The sequence below is a fragment of the Chlamydotis macqueenii genome, chromosome 14 (assembly GCF_036417535.1).
Source record: "Chlamydotis macqueenii isolate bChlMac1 chromosome 14, bChlMac1.mat, whole genome shotgun sequence".
In the NCBI taxonomy this organism is placed as follows: domain Eukaryota; kingdom Metazoa; phylum Chordata; class Aves; order Otidiformes; family Otididae; genus Chlamydotis; species Chlamydotis macqueenii.
This window is the reverse complement of record NC_141569.1, coordinates 20,686,101-20,709,087: the sequence shown is the minus strand read 5'-3', so window position 1 is coordinate 20,709,087 and position 22,987 is coordinate 20,686,101. Positions and strand designations below refer to the sequence as shown.

The 22,987-nt window shown below is 47.8% G+C and overlaps 1 protein-coding gene and 1 long non-coding RNA gene across 3 annotated transcripts; both read left to right on the top strand.

Moving 5' to 3' along the window:
* LOC147599022 (uncharacterized) lies at positions 1 to 3,934 on the top strand. 2 transcript variants are annotated; one of them, XR_015260155.1, is made up of 4 exons: positions 1 to 302; positions 940 to 1,220; positions 1,369 to 1,446; positions 3,227 to 3,934. It is a non-coding gene; the product is annotated as an uncharacterized LOC147599022 (long non-coding RNA). The 2 variants fall into 2 exon arrangements; XR_015260156.1 differs by lacking the exon at positions 940 to 1,220 and having other exon boundaries at positions 12 to 302.
* Positions 3,935 to 13,512: 9,578 nt separating this feature from the next.
* GFRA3 (GDNF family receptor alpha 3) lies at positions 13,513 to 22,138 on the top strand. The gene is made up of 8 exons (XM_086759094.1): positions 13,513 to 13,593; positions 16,755 to 17,030; positions 17,753 to 17,845; positions 18,294 to 18,639; positions 18,718 to 18,827; positions 19,916 to 20,050; positions 21,019 to 21,149; positions 21,445 to 22,138. Exons 1-8 carry the CDS (start codon positions 13,551 to 13,553, stop codon positions 21,577 to 21,579), a joined length of 1,269 nt encoding a protein of 422 aa, XP_086615220.1. The 5' UTR covers positions 13,513 to 13,550; the 3' UTR covers positions 21,580 to 22,138.
* The last annotated feature ends 849 nt before the right edge of the window (positions 22,139 to 22,987 follow it).

Below are 22,987 nucleotides of genomic sequence, written 5' to 3'. Positions count from 1 at the left end.
GCGACCCAATCGGAACGCTTCTCTCCGACCGTGCCCCCGGTTAGCGCCGGGCCGAGTTCCGGTCTCGGCTGCGGACGGCGTTCGGGAGCGGCGGCGGCGCGGGGTGGAGGGGGAGACGGAGCGTCGTGGCCGGGCCCCGGCCCCTGCAGGCTGGCAAGACTCTCGCTGGACCTGCGGGCTGCCGCTGAGCCTGCGGCAGGAGGCCGGCCGCTCGCTCGCTCGCTGCCCGGCAGCTCCCATCGTCTCCGCACGGCCCTCGCCGACCTGGTGCGCGGCCTCCGCCGCCTCAGCACCGCGCCCGGGTGAGAGCTGGGGGCGGGCGGGTCCCGGGCCGCGGCGGGGCCGCACTGCCGCCGCCATGCCTCGCAGGGCCTCCCCCGCGCTTTCTGGGGCGGCCAGGCCTCCACGCCGTCCGTCCGGCCGCCCGCCGCCGCTGTCTCCGCGCACGGGCCGCTGTGCCGGGGCCGCCGCCCGGCGCCCGCCCTCTCCCTGGGATCGTCGGACTCTCGGCGACGGCTCGTAGGCGGGGCCGGGCAGGGCTGCCGCGGGAGCGCGTCCTGGCTCCCGCCCCAGGCCCGCTCCGCCGCCGGGACAGCTGGGCTGCAGCCGCTTCGCGCGGGCCCCCGTCCGCGTGCTGCCGGCGCCCGTTATTTTAAGAGCCCGAAGTCTAACGTGGAAGTGGTAGCCCTGCCCTCGTGCGGAGAATGGCGCCAGAGCCTGGCGAGTTGCGGCAACTGCGGCTTCCTCTGTGCTTTTGCAAAAAGTTTTTGCAAGTACATGGCCTTTTGGGCAGACTCCGTAAGATACGGTAATTGGGCAATCCTTCCAAATTTACTCTTCCAAGTAGATGGCTGGCTTGAGTTGTGTTTTAGTCATTGACATGTACATCTTTCTGGCCCCAGCACTAGCCAGAAATAATTCCTGCTGTATGTCTCTCAGGTAAAATGCTGCTGTTGCTTTGTAAGGGACCCAAGACACCTCTTAGATGACTGCCTTTCGTTTTGTAAAAGCAAGCACTGCTTACACAATGCTTACACAGCAACTTCAGAGAAAAGACCCAAGATTTGAACGGAACACAGAAATTGCATTTACCCTAGTTAGGACTCTTCGGACTAGCACTCCATAAAAATGGCAACATGCGTGCAGGCACCTGTTGATATCTAACTGGCAATTTTCCCCCTTGCGGAGTGTCACGGAAGCAGCATGTGAGATCTTTCCTGGTAAGCAGTTCCTCATTACTGGAAGATGGGCTACTGTATTATCTGTGAGGGTACAACCAAAAGGAAGGCAGTGTGTGCACGGAGTTTGAATATACCGGGCTGTTGGCTGCTGTTAGGATCCACAGTGAATGTTTCTTGACTATTTTAGCCACAGGTGCTGTGCTCAACACCAAGTTTCCAAGAGACTGTGCAACGAGACAGCAGGGAGACTGATAGCCTCCAAAAGGTAAGTTTTCTTTCAAGTAGGAAAAGAGGACACTGGGCATTTAGCAGTAGCTTCAAACTCCACTCAGCAAAGGAACTGGAAGTTGGGACAGGGCAAATCTTTAGGGTTTGAAATTCCCTATAGTATTTTGGGAAAGGGCTTCCATTATGCAGGGAACTTCTTACTGCTATAGTGAAGTCTCTATCTTATATATTGGGGTGTTGCTGGCTTTTTCTTCTCATTTTTTTTTCAACTCTATGTAAGTTTATAGCATTCATACTGCCCCTTAATAAACTTCTGAAGCTTCATCTTATCTCATGTGTTCTGAACTGGACACCTGTTTTCTTTTGGTGCCTGCAGTATTGTATTGAGCAACTGTGTAGTTTTCCATTTCATGCTTTCCAAGGCACTTGGGGTTTATAGACCTCTGTCAGATCCTCCTCTGTCACTTCTTTTTGACTGAAGAATCTCAGTGTATGGACAGTGGGATAGAGTGCACCCTCAGGAAGTTAGCTGACAACACCAAGCTGTGTGGTGCCATCGACATGCTGGAGGGGTGGGATGCCATCCAGAGGGACTCTGACAGGCTGGAGAGGTGGGCCTGTGCAAACCTCATGAACTTCAGCAAGGCCAAGTGCAAGGTCCTGCACATGGTTCGGGGCAATCCCAGGCACAAATCCAGGCTGGGCGGGGAATGGATTGAGAGCAGCCTGAGAAGGACTTGGGGGTGCTGTTGGACGAGAAGCTCAACATGAGCCGGCAATGCGCCCTTGCAGCCGAGAAACCAACCGCACCCTGGGCTGCATCAAGAGGAGCATGGCCAGCTGGTCGAGGGAGGTGGTTGTCCCCCTTTACTCTGCTCTGGTGAGACCCCACCTGCAGCACTGCGTCCAGCTCTGGAGCCCCCAACATCAGGAGGATGTGGAGCTGTTGGAGAGGATCTAGAGGAGGCCATGGAGATGCTCAGAGGGCTGGAGCACCTCTGCTGTGAGGCCAGGCTGAGAGAGCTGGCGCTGTTCAGCCTGGAGAAGAGGAGGCTCCGGGGAGACCTGAGAGCGGCTCCCAGTGCCTAAAGGGGGCTGCAGGAAAGGTGGGGAAAAACTCCTCAGCAGGGCCTGGTGTGATAGGAAAAGGGGTACTGGCTTTAAAACAGAGGGAGGTAAATTTACACTGGATATAAAGAAGAAATTTTTTACACTGTGGGTGGTGGAGCACTGTCCCAGGTTGCCCAGAGAGGCGGTGCATGCCCCATCCCTGGAAACGTTCAAGGCCAGGTTGGCCGGGGCTCTGAGCAACCTGATCTGGTTGGGGATGTCCCTGCTCCTCGCAGGGGAGCTGGAGTAGATTATCTTTAAAGGTCCCTTCCAACCCAAGCCATTCTGTGATTCTATGATTCTATTCAACTCTTCCTTGCTAGGAAGCCATTTCATGCTTTTATCAGCCTTGCCACTGTTCTCTGTATCTCTTTCATCTCTAATCTACTCTTTGAGACAGAGGGCCTAAGAGGACTTTATACAGTTGCATAAGACTCTTCTCTGTTTTGTTGTTGATTCTTCGTATTTGATTAGGTTTTAGTTTTGGTTTTGGCCATTACTGAGCTCATGAGAATTGATATAATAGGCGGTTTTGCGGAACTCCCAAGGCCTTCCTCCCAAATAGTCTGTGCAAAGCGGATAATTTTTTAATGTAAAGCTAGGATTGTTTTCTCGCCATAGGAGCTGATGTAGCTAAAGATACTTGTGGATTACCTGACTTCTAATTTCTTTCAGACAGTGAACTGTGCTTCTGTCTCACCTGTTAGGTGCTGGCATGGAAAAACAATGATTGTGCCCACACTGAGAACATACTGGCTCCTGGGATAATCTATCTACTTTTGTCTGCCCAGCATCTCCCAATACTAACCACTCGACATGATGCATTTTCCCTCCTGTTACCAGGAACTCTGTGAACCTCAGAGCTATTGTCCAGTGCACCATCAGAACTTCAAAGCGGAGCTGCTGAAATTCCGCACCAAGAGCAAGTCATGGACTATGGAGCAAAGGAAGCAGTCCAGATCACTTGCCTCATGAAACTCTGAGGACCAAAGCAATATCTGGAGTAGAAGCTGTTTAAGAGAGTTGCGTCTTCCAGAGCAAAGTTCAGCTTCCTGAAGACAGCTAGACTGTGACAGTGAAAGAAATAGAAAGGGAACCTGCCTTGTTCTGCTGAGACTGCTAGGACAAATTAGCAGGTCTGTTTAAAAAATCTTTACACTGCCTCTGCAAGACACTGGCTGAGCATAAAGCTACAATAAGAGTACCATACCTACCTAGGAGAAGAACAGGCTTTGTTCACTAAAGACTACGCCAGCTTTTAGCCTGTCTTGCCTGAACTCTGCAAGGCAGTTTGTCATTGCTTGAGCTCTCACCCTTCCTGCTTCAGACATGTTTTTTTTCTGTAATACTAAACATTGCTGTGGATTTTGTTGTCACTTCTGACTGGTAAAAATAAAGAGTCAAAGCAGACCAAAGTGTTTGAGCGCTGGACCTTCTTCCCTGTGGGAATTCAGTGTTAAGAAAGCAAAGCATGCAGGTGTTAATGGGTACAAAAAATTATGGTTTCTTAGCCCGTTACCAGCCAAGATCAGGTATGCCCAGCAAATAAGTCTCCAGCAAATAAGTCTCCAGCAAGTAAGTCTGCATGCTTCCATAAAGATCAACAGCGAGAACTGGAGAAGGGTAACATCTCTGTCACGCATCTGTTAAGTCCTTATTGAGGTATCAGCCATGGTCTTCCCAGGCTGTAGCTATTAAACTACAACTACAATTTTTTTCTTGAGTACTGAGTACTGGCTCAGTGTAAGTGAATCACTGGTATCTCCGTTTTGACTCTAGGTGGGGGTGACAAGGCTGAAAATCTGACAGGTTTGCATGTATTTATATAGCACCAGCCAACTGATGAGGTTAGCAGACAGCTCTCTATAAGGGAAGGCTACTCAAATTCTCCTTTTTGGATGTTTTGATGGCCTCCTATGGAGCAACTGAGGGTGGCTGTTTTCACAGAGACCAGGGCTAGGATGGACTGTATCCTGCTGCTTTCTGCTACTCCAAGGGTTCGGTGTGGGTTCTGAGGTTGTATGTAATAAGGAATAAAATTATCAAGGTAAAGAAATACTGATGCTGATTGAGAGTTAGTCATCATACACAACTGAGCTTGTATGTTCTGCTTTACAGTTAAGTTACCTGTTACTACAGAGCTCCTGACAATTAAAAAAGGCATGAAGGGGGGGTGATGATAGTAGGGTAAAAAATAAATTACTGCTTTTCTGTTAGAATTCTACTAGGTACCCGAGTAAAATTAATTGCAGTCTAGCAGCCGTGTATGTTGTGACTTTCTCCTGCCCTATGAAGTATCACTTTCCCAGGCTATGATTCTCAGAAGATGTGTCCGTATTCATCTTACCACGTTCTTACCTAGGGAAACCCACCCGAGAGCAAGACAGCCTGAAGACCCGCCTGGTCGGGCAGGAGCGCCGCCTTTCCCGCGCGCCCCCTGGAAGGGCGGAGAGAAGCCGGGCTGCCCCCGGCCGCGCTGCCCGGGCCCGCCTCTGCGCCCGCCGGGGCCCAGGAGCCACCAGGTGGCGCCCTGCAGCGCCCGCTGGGCCGGGGGCGGGGCCGGGGGCGCCGCTGCTGGCGGGCCGCCGCAGGCGTGCACGAGCGGGCTTGTCTCCGCAGCAGGCGAAGGCGGGCCGCAGGCGGCCGCGCGGCAGCGCCCGTGCGTGTGCTCGCCGAGGAGAGGCCGCGCCGCGCTCCTCCGTGCTCCTCCCGGCTATCCCGCCTCCCCAGCCACGCGCCATACCGCTGAGCGCGGCCCCGCCGATCTCGCTACAGCACCTTCCATTTTATTACAAATTATCTAGATCGTTGAGATAAAAGAGAAACGTAAGCATACCTGCGATGATGACTCCGCTTTTGCACAGCTTCCCTTCAGCACAGCTTAGGTAAAATAAAAAAAGAACAAACAACACCACCACAACATTGTCTATATACTGCTACTAAAAAGAATTGGACAGCTTTACCCATTTGGCTTGCATGCAAAATCTCAGAGGCAAGCCTTACCTCGCTGACTATTAGCCAAACAGCTGTGGTATTCTGCAGCGCGTTGTGTATGGCACATGGAGTCTCCCTTTGCACTTATGCTGACTGACTTTCACCTCTGTATGAAAACCCCTCGGAGCACAGCGAGGTATCCTCCCAGAGTGCTAACGGCATCTTGCTGATAGCTCTTCAGGCAAGTACTTTGCTGGATGCTTGAAAATAACAGGAGGGTTAGGGGGGAAGAGAGGGGAGAGAAGCCTTGTTGCCAGGGGCAGAACTAGTATAGAAAGCCTCGTCCATCTGGACACGGCAGCTCCGTGTTGTGGTCCAAAGTCCTACCATGTGGGAGCGGCTCGTACCCGAGTCTTTCCTGTTAGTCTCTAAAGGGCCTATGCTGCTGATAAGATGTAAAGTAAACAGCATCTGCACGGCTGCCCTGCCATGTGCTCATCACTTTTACAAGCAGAGAGGAGAACATGTACTGGAGTGATTAAAATTAAAACCCACTGCAAGCAACTAGAGCCTACTGCCTCTAGTTCTGTCTTCCACAGCACTGCAAGGAAGTGAAGGTGGCAGCAGGGTGGGACCACTGATCTTTGCTGCCTAATGTGCCTTAGAGTCCTCTGCCTCATGGCTTGGATGAATGGAAACCCAGTCCATTTCACTGTGCAAAGCAGCTGTAGGGCTGCTACTGAATCAAGGGGAAATAATCCAATATGCGTTCGTAGCTTGATTGCTCTTATACCTGTTTAAGTACCTTACCAGCCTACAGGAACAGTAAAATCTTGGTTTTGCTTCCATTATTTTTCTGTCTGTTATCATGCTCAGTGTAGTGCATGCCACTGAACAGCTGCAAGCCCTAAGGCCTGAGTCTGTCTTGCCACTGCCAGATCCATTGTCCTGCATGCTAATTTAGCTTCACCTGAGACAAGGAGAGAGCGAATAGCTGCTCTGACAATATGAATTGTGGTTATCCCAGGATCAGAACAATGGACTCGCAGCACATCACTTAAATGTCTTTGAATCAAAATCTAGTGTAATGCATTATTAAAGCTACTTACTTTTTCTATGTTCTTGTTTCTGAAAAAAAATTAGACTTATGGTAGTAGAGCCATGCTGTTCTAAGGAGCTCCTCCTTTCTCCTCTTGAAGAAATATTTTGGCTTTCCTTTTACAATTAATTTTTTCTTCTGAGCTGCTCATGACTTGGATTGCTTCTGAATCTGTCATCCAAGCATGCACACACTAACCATTGCCTTGACTAGCTGGTGGGAAGGGACTTACGGAGTCTCTAATCCAAAACCTGTGTGCTAGGCAGTACTACCACCAACACAGGAGCAAGTCAGTTGTGGCTGTTTCTACAAGTTTGGATACGGACTCCAACACATCTCTGGATAACCTATTCTAGCACTACACCAACTGCTTAGCAAGAAAGTTTTTCCTACTATCCAGCCTGAACAACCCAAGCTACAAATTGTGGCCATCATCACTTCTTATATCACCTGCCATTGCCAACATGAGTTTGGGTTTGTTGCCTTTTCAACTCACCTTCAAGTAGCTGTAGGCTGGTAATAGATTGCCCCTGAAACTCCTCTTTGCCAAACAATCAAGGCCAGCTCTGTTAACCTCTTTGTAGGTCACATCCTCCCATCTTGGTAGCCCTCCACTAGGCTCTCTGTAGTTCCTCCACATCCCTCTTGAACTTCAGGGGAAGGGAACTGCGCACAGTAGTCCAGGTGTGGCCACATAGGTGCTAAGTAGATAGGAATAACTTCCTTCAGTCTCTGGCCATGTTCTTCCTAATACAGTGTGGTGCATGGATTGTCTTATTCAGGATCAGAGCTTACTGGTATCCATGGCAACTTCCACATCCTTGCAGTGGGGCTGCTCCTCAGCCAGCCAGTGCCCAGCCAGAACAGATGCATGGGGTCACTTTGCCCTGTTACAGAACTCTACTTTCCTTCCTAAACTTCACAAGGCGTCTGTTGACCCCGTCCTCTCATTTCTCAAAGTCTCTCTGGACTGAAGCTCTGTTGTGCAGCATGTCAATTGCTCACCTGAATTATTATAATAGTAAATTGGCTAGTTCCTTTTTACTGTAGAGTGACTTACAGACAGTTATTCTCACCAAATACATTGTCTATCCATTAAGCTATATGACTTTGTACCTATACACACAGACACCTAAATGTCTCTGAACTTCCTGCTGTGAACCACACTGAGGCAAAAATACAAGAGCAGCTTTGAGTGCTTTACTCATAGGAACAAAAGAACAGAAACTCTCTGAGCCAGAAGTGGCCAAATACCACAGGTACTGAAACAGAAAACTACGGGTAGCTGCTGTGGATGTCAACCTCCCGAACCTTCTTTGGCAATGAGCGGCCAGAGCTGCTTAGGGCACTAGCACTCATGCTAGGAAATTAAAGAGGTTTTTATTTGGTTTTCTATGAATATAGACATTAACTTCTGCTGGGCTGTTTGCATTAGGTTAATATTTCTGTAGTGTACAGGTGTTAATATGAGCTGTGAGTGTCTGCTGTCTGTCTCTAGCCCTGTAAAGAGCAGAGTGTGGCGCTGTAAATATTAGCCCAGGCAGAGAAGTGTTTGCACAGCCCTCTTCTGTGCTGCCTCCTGCAGTAGTACTCCAACAGTACTCCTTACAAATGACCCAGGCTCAGCTGTCAGAGCCTCAACATCTTGCATCTTCTGCGTTGCACAGTGACATGCTCTGGTTTTGACTCAAGAAGAGTTGTAGTGATCAAATCCTGAAAAAGAGCTGTAGAAGCACTGGTGCATTATAATCTTCATTAGATAAGTACTACACAAAATAAGGTACAACTAAGTAACTTGGCACATACTGCAACAAAAAAAAAATCGAGGGTTAAACCCACGATTCTTTGGCTGTGGCAGTTGCAGAACTAGAGAAGAAATGCCTAGCACACCACTGGAACTGCTACTTGCTTTGATACAGTGATACACAGTCCTTTCAGAGGGAAGCTAATGATTCGTGCTCTCGGTTTGTTCAAAAGGGCTCCCCAGCAATGTAAAGGACTGTCCATCGCTGTTGATTTTAACAGAAAACGAAATCAAACCCACCCTCCTGCAGATGCTGTAGGGATCTTCCTGCCACCAAAAAGAGGAACAACTAATGAGGAAACAGTGCCAGCATGGTGAATGGATTCCTTGTTTCACAGAGGAACCTGCATGCACCTCACACACTGTCTATGATAAGACACAACATAGATGTGGCTTGCCATAAGTCCAAACCTGCTGAATGAGTCCTTAATGTGTTAGATGAAAAACTTTCATGCACTGTATCAAGTCCTTCATAGCCTGAAAGCAATATGAAGAAGATGAACTGTGATGGCTCCAATGAATTTCAAGAACATGAGGTTTGGCGCTAATATTTTCCATTAGAGGCAGTTGGATTGTAATCTACACTGCAAGGACTGGAGGACCCAGACTCATGAATGATAAAACAAAAATGAAAAGCAAAGTAAGGAAGTATTCCAGGGGGAGAGGTGGGGCTATACTAGCCATGCTGCCTGTAGTATACCAGGATGGAGAGAGTTCCTATGGCTGCTGTAAAAGCAGTTGCTGTCTTTGGCTGATGATTCTCAGCGTAAGAGTCAAAACCACACAACCTCCACGAGGACAAAATAATGATGAAATAGGCAATGCAAACCCGACGCCTGAGCACCTTGCGTACAGCCATCCTCTTCAATCTCAGTACACATCAGGCAGAGCAGCATTTACATCAGAGAATAAAAGCAGAGGAAGATGGTTCACTCTGGAGTCAGAGCGCAAGTTCTACCTTCAGGGGATTCAGCAAAAAGGAAGTGCAGCTCTGTAATAACATTGGCTCTGGTTCTGTGAGGTAATTGATGGCCTACTTGACCATGACAGACTACTGAATGCTTCCCTCAGCTTTCCTGAAGTGAGAGCCCATCACTCATATATGTGCAGGGATGACATCCGCCAACGAGCTGCTGAAGAGCAAACTCTCTTTAGATGCTAGGAAAAGAGTGAGACCACATGAATGTGACTGCATAGCTCTGGACTCAAAGAATTTGCATGCAAATTGACTTCCTTGATACATTTAGGCAACTCTGCCTCAAGGTCCCATGTGTAAATGGTAACAGTTCTCACGACCTTGTGTTTAAGTACTTGAGTGGCGATATACTGCCCAGGTACTGCTTAGGCTTATGAACAGAAAGGTGCTTACTGCAGTAGGTCTTGACAATATGCTATGGACAAATCTGCCAGGACAAGAATGAAAGGAACAAGGTGTCCAATTTTTACATGTGTTTAATCCCTGTGCAACCTTGATGCACAAGGTCAACACTTCAATTTTGGGTAAAACAAAATACTGGCAAAGATCTGACAAGAATTTACTTTCTTAGTCACACACCTATTTCATCACAGGACCTGCTGACATCACTAACTTCAAATCAGCCAGGACCTATATGAGTCTGCAAAGAGAAAAAAAAAGATAACATAAACCATGGAACGGGTGCTAAAAGCTGAGGAAATCAGATCAGAGTTGATCACTGTTTCTGCAGCTGTTTGAGAAGGTCAAAGGCCTGGACCTTGGATGGAGTTAGAGAAACCCATTCCTGAGATATTACGCATTACATTGGCAGATGACCCCCATAGGTCAGAGTTGGCCTATACAATTTCAAATAGAAGGAGTGATGAAAGCTCTGGTCATGAAAGACTGGTAATTATCCAACTCTCTGAGACCTGTAATGAGGTTACAGTGCTGCTCTGCATGTGTGCCGGGAGTGGGGAATAACAAAATAACCTTGCATGTCATGGGTCCCAGGCAAAAATACGTGTAAGTATGCAAAAATCGAGAAGGGGACCATTCCACTGCAGTCCTAGGCTGTGCTGACTAGTGAAGTGCAGTGAACTGGTCAGGCCTTCACCAGACATTAAGTTAGGGTTCCTCTACTTGGCCACTTGCCAAGGCAACTTGAAAATGCTGCTAGAGCATTCAGCATTAACATGGAAGGAGAAATTTCCCCTTTCCTTTTTTTACCTGCTGCTGGATGTAATTCAAAGCTGAGTTAATAAATCATTTCAGTGGGCTTTGGGTGAAGATTTATAATCACAGAATCAGAAAAGCAGGCTGGAAAGGAACTTGAAAGATCCTCTAAACTATTATCTTGTACCAAGCTGGACTGACCTGTCTAGAGCTGTTCTTAAAAATCCTCAGTACATATGATCTCTTATTTTTCTTCCCCCCCCCCCACCAAAAGTTGTTATCCTGTTGTAGAAGAAATTGTATTAGTCCTTCACAAATTCATCTGGGAGACAAAGAGCAAGCCTGCTATTTTCCACACACTAATAGATTGTTCATGTGTTCCAGAATTTTCCTAGAGCTTGAAGTTAAGATTGTTTATATTCTTTCCTTTCTCAAGGTGCACATACACTGTTTTATCTTCTCCAGGCTTTCCTCCTGTGAGATGCTGGCTATCAATTCACTGAGTTTACTGAAATCTGTCTTTGCTTAGGAGGAGTGTAAAAATAGCAAAATAGAAACAACAGACCACAGACTGACAACCACTACCATACAAATTGCCCTTTACATTCATATTCTCAAAAAGCTGTACCTGTCAGCTACAATCAGATCTAGCAGAGCTTCCCTTCCTGTGGCTGTCATCATCTTCTGTACCAAGAAAGTCAGTAACACGTTCCACAAACTTCCTGTACCACTGGGACTCCTGTAATGAGGGATGCCTGGGCAGCTATCATCTCCCACTGCTGTGCACTGGATGATGGCAGAGGGGTTGGAACTAGGTGATCTTTAAGATCGCTTCCAACCTAAACCATTCTTTGATTCTATGATTCTTTGATTCTGCTTTCTTTGACTGCCAGGCAGCCTGGAACATAAATGGTAGTGCCCAGTTTTCTTCCCTTTGAACAATCACTCACATTGCTTAGAAGAGATCCTCCTACAGTCTCAAAGCAAGAATACAAATCCATAATACAGAAGGCAACCACTCCTCTTCTTCTTCTGCCTGTTATTCCTCACAAGTTGCACACTACTGTATTAACATTCAGCCATAGAAATAATGCAAACAGGTCTCTGCTCTGCCACAGTTATAATTTAAATCATTATTAAAAACTTTCAGATCTACTTGTTTATTCTTATAGTTTCTCACAAAAAAAAAAAAAACCAAAAAACCAAAACCAAAACATAGAGAAGTTCACAGGACGAAGCCAATTCTTGTTTTTTCACGTTGTCTTTATAAGTAAACCTCTTCGCTCCTAGTTTTTCTAACTGTCTAACTGCTCTGTTTCCTCCTCCTGAATGGTAACTGCAAACAATTCATTACAAAGTTAAAAAGGCTCCTCCAACTATTAGACTTTGAGCCATGGTGAGAATGATTTTTCTCTCCTCCTTAAGCATGATGTAAGAGTCTCCAGTGTTTGTGGACAACTCGTTCACACTCAGAATTCTCTCACAGCAGCTCCCTGCAACATGCGGAAGGATTAATCTTTTTCAAAATCCAAGAAGGGGAGGGCACATTGTGTTTGCACAATTATTACCCTTTCTGTTGTGTTTTTGGGCAGATGAGGTAGGTGTCTCTACTTGTGCAAACAATCAACCTACAAAAGGTTTGCCTCATTTTCATATACTAATGTTTGACGGGCACATGTTGGACTGTTAGTTTTTCACATTGGTTAATTGGACCTTATAATGCAAACTAAAAAGAAGGATCTGTTCAAAAAGAAACACAGCTGCCTAAATGCCAGGTAGACTCTCAGCAATGCCATCCTTAGTGTGGATACAGACAAACAGCTCAATCAAGGCAGAGCCAGCAACAGGTGAGATACTGAAATAAGACCCTTCTCAACAAGGTCTACAGGAAGAAGCCAGAAGTTCACTTATCCCTCCTGCAGACCAAAAAAAAAAAACCCAAAGGAATTTTATCAGAAGCCAGTCAGCATCTGTCCCTTCCAAAAACACTCTCTAAGACTTACTTCCTCTTACACCCCTATGGATGCTCCTCACAGAGTGATCACAGATTTGCCCTTAGTGCTAGGATGTCATAGAATCACAGAAGGGTTTGAGTGGGAAGGGACCATTAAAGGCCATCCAGTGCAACCCCCCTGCCAGGAGCAGGGACATCCCCAACCAGATCAGGTCGCTCAGAGCCCCGTCCAACCTGGTCTGGAATGTTTCCAGGGATGGGGCATCACCGCCTCTCTGGGCAACCTGGGCCAGTGCTCCAACACCCGCAGTGTAAAAAAATTTTTCCTGATGTCCAGTCTGAATCTACGTCTTTCCATTTTAAAACCGTTACCCCTTGTCCTGTCACACCAGGCCCTGCTGAACAGTCTCTCCCCATCTTTCCTGTCAACCCCCTTTAGGCACTGGAAGGCTGCTCTAAGGTCTCCCCAGAGCCTCCTCTTCTCCAGGCTCTCTCAGCCTGGCCTCACAGCAGAGCTGCTCCAGCCCTCTCAGCATCTCCGTGGCCTCCTCTGGACCCTCTCCAACAGCTCCACGTCCTGCTGATGTTGGGGGTTCCAGAGCTGGACACAGTGCTGCAGGGGGGGTCTCACCAGAGAGGGACAACCACCTCCCTCGACCTGCTGGCCACGCTGCTTTGGATGCAGCCCAGGATGAGGTTGGCGTTCATGTCAATGTCCCATGAAACAATAAACAACTAACCGAAAGCCTTGCACAGCCCCTCTCAGAAGCGCCCCTTTTGAAACGGCCCTGCACATCCCGCCTGGGAAGCGGCTTCCCGCACCGCGGGGCCCAGAGACTCCCCGGGACGCTCCGAGGAGCCCCGCAGCGCTCTGCTTCCCCGCCCCGCGCACCTCGGAACCCCGCCGAGCCTCCAAGCGCGGCCGCCCCTCACGCCGGGTCCCCGGGGCGGGCCAGGCCGCGGGGCGGCGCTCGCCGCCCGCACCTCGACGGGGCGGGCCGGGCCGGGCGGGGCGGGGCGAGGCGGGGGCTGCTCACCCGCCGGCGGGCTGCGCGCAGCATGTGAGCTGCAGCCCCGGTTCTCGCAGCCACCCGCCGCCAGTCTCCAGCATGGGGCTCGCCCTGCTGCTGGGGCTGCTCCTCTCCCGAGCCGGTAACAGCGCCCGGAGCGCGGGACGGCGGGCGGGGCGGGCGCCGGGCTCAGGGCGGGCTGGGGAGCGGGGCGGGGCAGGGCGGCGCGTCCCCCGACTCCTCTCCCGGTGGGCGGCCAGCGGCATCCGCGCTTCCGCCCCGAGGGGCCGCTCGCGCCCCGTGCCCGCGGGGCGGTTGCGGGGGCGGCGGGCCCGCGCCCCGAACTGGGGGGGGGGGGGGGTGGTGGTCCTGGCGGCGGCGGGGAAGAACCCGCGTTTCGAACCGAGATCGGCGTGCGGCTGCCGTGACCCGGGACGTGCGTGGCACCTGCAGCGGTAGCCGAACCGCAGCGGCGGGAAACGATCGTCCTGGGGGGCAGGCGCGAGGCGGGGGCGGCCGCTCCGCGGGCAGAAAACGAGGGCAGAGACGCGCGCTGCCCCGCGCGCTGCCCGCCGCGCCCCGCGCAGACACAGCGGTGCGTTCTGCTCTGCCCTCTGCTACGGCCGAGGCGCGCGAACGGAGCGGGGCGGTTACGCCTCCTCCCGCTGCGGCTAGACCTGGAGAAACTACAAAACCGCTACACAAAACCAGCACACCTTCCCAGACCTGGCCGGGGGACGTCGGTGCTTTACACCCAGAAAAAGCTGCAGCTGCCGAGTATCGCCATGGCTGCTGTAGTAGTGGGCTATTGCACTGAGACCTCAGCAGCACCTGCAGGTGCATGATTACGATAGCTTTCCCACACTTTTCCTTGTCCAGATACTAATGCTTCTTAGATAACGCTGCTTAATAAAGAAAAGGTTCCCCTTCTGCAATCGTCCTCTCAATAGCATGGTGCACCAGGGGCAGCAAAATAATACATATATATGACAGAATGTGGAGTGAAAAGCAAGAATAAAGAGGTATTGTATTACCTATCCCTTTTTTCTATGGTATAAATAATCATAGTTTGTGAATTAAAAAAAAATAAAGGTAATAGTAAATACAGAACGGACTCTCAAACACATGTATCTTTTACATGTTTTGCAACTTTCCCAGGTCTAGGAAAGAATTAGCTTTCTCATTTTTTCACTCTGTTATCTGGAATACTAAGACAAGGTTTTTTAAAAAAAATTAAACAACATGTCAAATATTAGAGCTTAAGACAATGCACAGCTATTAAGCTATATCTGTAGAGGAGGACTGTTTTAAATTTGAGGTTTACAGCAGCTTCAACTGAAGCATCTGGTACAGGCCTGCGGTAGAGAAATACAGTCCATCCACTTATACCCAGCTCTGCTCTACCCTGGCAATGACCATATCACTTTAAAGCGTTTAAAATGTCACATCAAGCTCAGGTGCTTGCTGAGCAGAATTCTTAACGCTAGGGAAGTGCATCCTGTCCTTTTACAAACTTCCTAAAACAGCCGCTGCAAGCTGCTGTCGGAGATGGGATACTGGGGGAAATGGTAACTTTGGTCTGGCCTGCTGGGGTAGATCAGTTCGCTCAGTTTAGGGTTCCAAAAGCTACTGGACAGAATGGACTGGTTTGCTATTGGAAATTTGCACTGACTGCAACCTTGCAGGATGTACACACACTCGGAATGTTCAGTAAGGGTGTGCCTAGGTGTAATGCCTAACCAAAACCCACTGCGCTGGGCACAAAGCTTTTCTGATGAGAGATTTGCTTTTCAGGGAGCTTACAAAGTCATACAGTCTCTACGTAACAGCCAGATGAACAACAAAGTACACTAAGTTGCTAGAAAAGCAAAGAAATTTGTACAAGTGAGACAGAGACCCCTGGATACTATTACTGGACTGTAGAAAAAGTAGAAAGTTTGAGAAGCAGACTAGCATAGAATTATGCAGCCTAGTGCTTACAGCAAATAAACTGATGGAGCCAGCAAAAGGAAAGGAAGTGAGAGAACAAACTAGATGGTGAAGGCTGTATACCAGGCAACAGGAGCTGTACCAAGATATTATTCTAATCTGTAGTGAAGGCAGACTGAAATAGAACTACTGCACCTGCTGAACACGAGAACGATAGGTAAGAGCATGTACCCAGAGAACATGAGAGGTAGAAGTAAGGCTCAGCACAGTCATTTCCTAAAACCAGGCAAGCAATATTGTCCTGAAGCGAAGAAACATATTAGTCTTTATATATTTTGTTAGCAAACAGTCTTGTTCTAGGTCTTCATTGTACTTGTACTGTAAACACAGATTCATATACTGCAGAAATGAGGGAAGATTACGGACTGAATTCGCCTACCTGAAACAACATAACGCTAGGTATCACCCCACTATTACCCTTGGGAGACAACAGTCCCTATAAAAAAACTGAAAAGCTTAAAAGTCTAGTTTTAAAGATTATAATGTTAAATAAAGATTTTTTTAATACTTCCACATAAGTGGTGCGTGCGTACGTGTGTGTGTATAACCAATGCATGTGTTACACAAATATACACAAATACAGAGATATAGTCAGAGTTCACAACTGACCAACAGGCCAAGCCTGCATCCCATCATTTCTGTCAGTGATTTCAGGGACCGGGTTCTATATACTTAAATTGATTGCATATCAGCACTTCTATATGAAACTACTTGCATATTATGTTAAGGATTTCTTCTATTATGCAAAAAACCCCCGTATTCTTATTCTTCAGTTTCCAAGCTCAGTAAAGTGGTTGTTTTTACACCCACAAATGGCTTTCTCAGTACGTCTCTTAATGTTCGGTATATACTTTAGCAACGGCAGCAGCACTGACTCATAGCACAGTACGGTGTTGCTATGTGCTTATCGGTGGTTTTCACTGTCGTTTTCATTACTGAGATAGAAAAGCTTATTCAAAGCAGGCCTCGCAACACCAAGGTTTCCACAGGGATTTACTGCTCCATAAAATACAGAGCCATCTCTGATCCTGGCCAAGTTGAAAGAGTTAAGGGTGATACAAAAAGGTTTTATTAAACAACATTATTTTTGAGACTTCTTTAACCTTTTCTTCCTTTTTCATACATTAATACTCATCCTTTTCTTTCTAAATGGAGACAGCTCTTGTTCCTTACTACTCCATATGAAGGACCCCAGCAGTTCTGCCTCTTGAGATGAGTCCTTACTGAATATAAAATGCTACAGAACGATGACAAGGTGCTCGTGTGGCATTCATCGTGATTGTGATCCTAACAGTTTTTTCCCTACTTGACCAGGAGACCTCCTGGCTCTGCCAAGGAGTGATTGCATAGCAGCAGAACAGCTGTGCCTCTCGGACTCTACCTGCAATGCCACCTACAGGATCCTGGAAAACTGTGCCCTTGCCAAGACTCGCTTCCCTCCTCTGGACCATGATAGCAGGGTCAGATGTCTGAACGCAGAGCTAGACCTCGGAAACAGCTCTTTGCTGCACTGCAAGTGTCACCGGCGCATGAGGAGACAGGAGCACTGCTTACGCATTTTCTGGACTGTTCACTCCAGCATGACAGATGGTGAGATTAAATAATATGAATTTACAAGGTTCTAATAAGGCTCACCCCTTCCCTCCATCTGAAAACAACCACAAAAGGCCACTTCCCAGCACTGCTGGTATCACTTTGGAACCACATCTCCTAGTGAAGAGGAGTCATTACTGCTCTTTGATAGGCAGAGAAGACTGATCTGATCTGGGATGGGCCCTTCAAATACACCAGGGACCCTAAGAAACAAAGACAGCTACTCTTGAGACAGTTAGATTTAGTGCTGTGAGGGGAGACTGCTGTGAAAATCACCTCAAAACTGTCACGTCTGTCCATCACTGAAAATGGACATGTGATTATGACACGCACTGTGACGGCATCCTTGCGCATGCTGCTTCTTTCCAGCTTTAGTGGGATGCATCCACTTGGCCTCCCACTAAAGACTGCCTGTTCTGCCCATCTCCTCACTAGTATTGAGGCTGAAAAAAACCCAAATGACAATATAGACCAAATTCCAGCCAGAGGAAATCTGATAACAAAATGTAATGCTGTTTTTTACACAGTAATACCTTTGCATCTCCAGCAGAACAATTCTTGGCATTTGGCTTTGAGCAAGACAGAGCATCTCTGAAGTGCAGCCTGAGGAAACCACAAGGCCCAAAAAAAAATCCCAAAACCCAAACCAACCCCCCCCCCCCCAAAGCTGGTCATGAAGCATTTCTCCCACTGCATAAAATATCTTGTATCTTCCCTAGGTTATTTCAATTTGGAGACCTCACCCTATGAGAATCCAGCAAATGAAGAACACTGGAAGACAGATTATAATAAACTGGCAGCTCTGTTGTCAGGTAAGGATTGTAATGGTTACATGATATAATGCTGCCTTTTCTTATCTTTTCAGGGGCTGAAAATTATTAAGAACAACATTTTGGGGTAATGGCCCCTTTAATCAGAGGAATGCCTGTTCTGGATATGTGCCCAAATTTGTCCCCCCTACCAAGTGTAAATATACCCACAGATGCAGGCCCGTGAAACAGGGCATAATCCACAATGATGCATTCTCCAAAACAAACACCCTAACAATAAGTAAACCAATAAAAATAATGAACCAATAAAAATATTATTTTGTAACTGGTATAACTGAAATGTCATACTAGAGGCGCATAGCAGGACTAATTTACTTTGTTCTTTTTGATGTTCCCAATCTGACCATCAAGTAAGTGATACTCCTGTTTCCACATAGAATCTCTTCTGGTGACTTGCTTCATTGTTTCCGGGTTTCTTTTGGCTTTATAGGCTCACAGTTAGCAGGAGATGCATCAAATCCTTGCCTAAAAGCAACTCATGTCTGTAATCTGAGCAAGAAGTGTGTTCGCCTGCGCACAGACTATGCCTCTATCTGCACCAAGGGAGCAGGAAGTGAGGACACATGCGACCGTCGCAAATGCCACAGGGGGCTAAGGAATTTCTTTGAGAAAGTCCCTGAGGATTTCACCAAAAGGATCCTATTCTGTCCATGTGAAGATGAGCTCTGTGGAGAACGACGCCGGAAAACTATTGTTCCCGACTGTTCCTTCCAGTATAACACCAAACCAAATTGCCTCTGGCTTCTGGACTCCTGCTTAGAAGACCATATCTGCAAGTAGGTCTGGCAGCAGCGGACATTAGCCAAGAGAAGAGAACAGCATAGACACTGATAGTCTCATTTTCCTTCCTACAGATCCCGACTGGCGGACTTCCAACAAAATTGTCAACCTGCAGACATGTCTCCAGATGGTTGCTCTCAGCCCAACCACGCTGCATGCCTGCAGGCTTACATGGGGATGATTGGTAAGTGATATCCACAGGAACATATAGGGTGGATGCTTTCAGGCTGCAAACTTACAGGCACACACTGATTCTGTGAAGGACCATCGTGCTCTCTCGCAGGAGGTAATGCTCAGTATACCAATGAATATGCCTTAACCCAATTGCTGCTAGTGCTCCCTCTTGCTCCTGAGGTAAATGCAGCCCAAAGAGGGCTCCTCCATGACATTGATGGCTCTATTTTGTCCCACCCTCTGCTGTAAAATCAGCAGCACTTGCCTGAGATTTTTGAACACCTGTTTGCATCGTCAGCTGGTGCACAGTGCTCTAAATGCCTGACTGCCAGGGCCCTCTGGGCCTGTATGAAACAAGTCGTTCCTGCTGCAGGAGTTCCATCGCAGTCACAGCTGTGACTAAACACAACATTCCCTCGCTGCCTGACTTTTAGACTCTTGATGGCTTGTTAGTGTTGTACACATGATCTTCTCACAGCCAGCCAGAACATGGCACTACCAGCTGTTAGAAGGATGGTCATCTTTGGTTTCAGGCATTCAGTGCCAGCCTGCTAATACTTTTCCAGAGTGGCTCAAAAGAGGAGCTGTAAAGAGAAGCAATATCTCAGAAGCTATGAATCTAGACTATACCTTCTAGTTTTCCAGATGTCCTAGCTGTTTTTGTGCTAAATTAATGGACTGAATGGCACACTACAGATGTTCAGCATTTGTCTGGCAAAAGGCATTTGGCCACACAGTGTTGTCAGCTACAGAAGTAAGAGCGCCTTTTGCTGCGATGTGCCAGTACCAAGCTGAGTCCCTGACAATGCTTCACAGCCCTCCATCTAATGCTTGCACCAGCTTCAGTTATCAGTATACCTCACAGTCTGAGTCAGGGGTAGCAGTCTCCACGCTTTCTCACAGCTCAGCAGATTTCACCTAGATTCACCTGGCCTGGGTCACCTCGCTGGGGCTCCTGACCCCTCCTGGGTAACATGCATGCCACGATGGAAGGCTGCTGCCTCCAGAGCAGCATTCCCTTTAGTATGACAGGAATCGTGATGCTTCTTTCATCTGGTGAAGTAAATCTTGATTCCAGTTTCTGGGGGTTTGGGACAGGCACGCCCATGACACCCAATTATGTCAGTAACTCCAGCGTGGAAGTCTCCCTGTGGTGTACATGTGAAAGCAGCGGCAATCAGAAGGAGAAGTGTGACCAGATACTTGGAATGTTTGAGAGCAACAAGTGCCTTGGTAAGCATCAATCACATCAGAGTTGGAGAAACAGCTTAGCACAGGGGAATTCAAATCCTGTTGATTTCAAGATCCTACATTGCACTGCTCTTGCGTATAGTTCTGTCTTCTTCTGCAGCGTCTCCATGATCTCCTGGCCAACCTATGGGACCAGCCTGGATCTGCTCTCAGAAGTGTTTCTGTATGTTTTGGCAACACTTCTGTTAATCTCAAACACCATGAAGCTATTTCCAAACAACATTCAAATGAAGGGGTTGCAAAAAAATCACAAGGGGAAGTCAGACATGCTGTATCCATAGGTTGCTGAGTAACCACATCAGTGCACCAGGATATGAGGTTTGGGTTCCCCTCCTCTCTCCCATGCTCGCCTTTGGCCCTTGTGTCCTTGGTCAAGGTAAGTAGCTCCTGACACTGCCCATTACTAGATTCAGCAGCACAGTGGTTACAAAAATCTGTTAAATGCAACTATGTAATCCTAAGTCTGTATTTCATTTATCTCCCTAGCGTTTCAGCAACAGGCCTCTAAGATTTAAATATTTTATGTTTGTAAAAGCTTCCAAAGGATATCAAAGAAACCAGCATCATTAGGTAAATGATCAATATTTAAACCTCCCTCCTGCTGTATAGAGAAGCCTTACACCCAGCACTATAGATATACCTACAACCTAAACATCCCATCTGAGATGCTACATACCTGCCCCTTGCAAAATAGACAGCTGGGAAGGTCCCAGAGGGACCCAAAGGTCCTCAAGTGCAGCGCAAAGTGGCTTTGCAGTCTGCTTAACCTCACAAGTAAACCCACAAACTAACAGGCCATTCACTGAACAGAGAATATGTATTTTCTAAATCAAAGCCATACAGCCTGTGAGCGCATTTCCTAAAATAGCTTCCCTAGACTTTTGTTCACTAGACTCCAAGGTGTGCACAAGAAAAACACAATAAGACTCTTACTTTACTTCTTTTTGCAGAAAATACCATTTGGTCTCAAATGCATCTGAGGCAGACAGCTCTAGAAAGACAGGAAGACTTATTTTATTCATCTTCCCTAAACTTCCAAGGAGACAGTGCCAGCACATCTCTTGCTTCAGAAATGTCCCAGGTATGCATTGCTTCTTTGCCTTTACAAAGCAGCAAGTCAAATGGCCTAGAGACAGTAGTTGGAAAAACTTTGGATTTGAAATGTGTGATTTTGGATAAAGTGAGGGATGCCACATGCATGCAGAATCCTGGACCACTTTACCTCGAGCTATTCCTTCCACAGACAAGCAGAAATAGGAGGCCGTGCTGCTGGCCATAGGAGTTTTCTATAGTCTCACATTAGTGCTCAGAACTGGAGACTCTGCAGCCAGATGTTTGAGCATAACTGGGATTCATTCCGCCTTTTCATTTCCTAGGTGGCTGAAGGGAAGGCACAGCGAGACATCTCTGAGCACAGCAGTATGCCTATGGCCTCCTCTGTGTATTCTGGAGCTTCTGTTTCTTGGCCGTCTCTGGCTCTGTTCCTGCCCCTGTTGCTGAGCCCATGCTAACTTGGCATAAATGGTGTATTTCCTCCCCATATTATTAACCTTATTGCATATCCAGGCATGTCTCACTACTGATTAACCTTTGGGAAACAGAAGGCCTCCAGAAGAGAGGAATGGAACAGCCGTAACCCAGGATGGCAGTCACTGAAAACTTCCCCCCAACTTGTGCTCCACTTTCCCCCAACCAGTTTGTACTGAGCTCTGCAGACGTGGTCCCCACCATTGCTTCTGCCATGTTAGCATTTTAAGTAACATTCAGCCTAATACTTCAGCACAATATTTTAAAACAAAGGTCTGAGTTCTGACAGAACTTGTGCAGGGTTCAGTTTCTGACTGCAGGGAGGGACCTGACACAGTGTGTCCTACCACTCCACCTTCTGGAGCTCTTCCTCAAGCACACAATCATAGAATGGTTTGAGTTGGAAGGGACCTTTAAAGATCACCCAGTCCAGTCCCCTTGCCAGGGACAGGGACATCTTTCACCAGATCAGGTTGCTCAGAGCCCGCATCCAACCTGGCCTTGAACACTTCCAGGGAGGGGCTATCCACAGCTTCTCTGGGTAACCTGTTCCAGTGCCTCACCACCCTCATTGTAAAAAGTTTCTTCCTTATGTCCAACATAAACCTACGCCCTCTCAGTTTAAAACGGTTGCCCCTTGTCCTGTGACTACAGGCCCTGGTAAAAAGTCTGTCTTTCTCATGATCCCCCTTTATATATTGAAAGGCCACAATAAAGTATCCCTGGAGCCTTTTCTTCTCCAGGCTGAATCATGCGAACAGTCTCAGCCTTTCTTCACAGGAGAGGTGTTCCAGCCCTCTCATCATTTTTGTGGCCCTCCTCTGGACCCGCTCTGACAGTTCCACATCTGTCTTGTACTGGGCAGCCCAGAGCTGGACACAGGACTCCAGGTGGGGTGGGGTGGAGTAGAGTTGAGTAGAGAAAAGGGGAAGAATTACCTCTCTTGACCTACTGGCCATGCTTCTTTTTATGCAGCCTAGGATACAATATGGCTTTCAGGGCTGCAAGCGCACATGACTGGCTCATCTCCAAGTTTTCATCCACCAGTGTCTCCTGTATTGATACTGGGGATTGTCCCAACCCAGGTGTGGGACCTTGCACTTGGCCTTGTTGAACTTTAGGAGGTTCACGTGGATCCACTCCTCAAGCCTGTTAAGGCAGTGCAGCATAACATCCTAAAGTCTAGAAGCCCACGCTCTGGCGTGGGTTGCAAGTAAAGCTCAATAAACAAAGTCCCTGGTAAACACCATTTATGCATTACTTTCAGTTCCCTTTTCAAATCAATTCTTTGAAGTATATGAAGAATACTGCCCCAGATCAAGCACACTATAGTACAGTTTATATTCTTGCTCCTTTCTGTTTTGCCCCTTGCAACATATATATATATATATC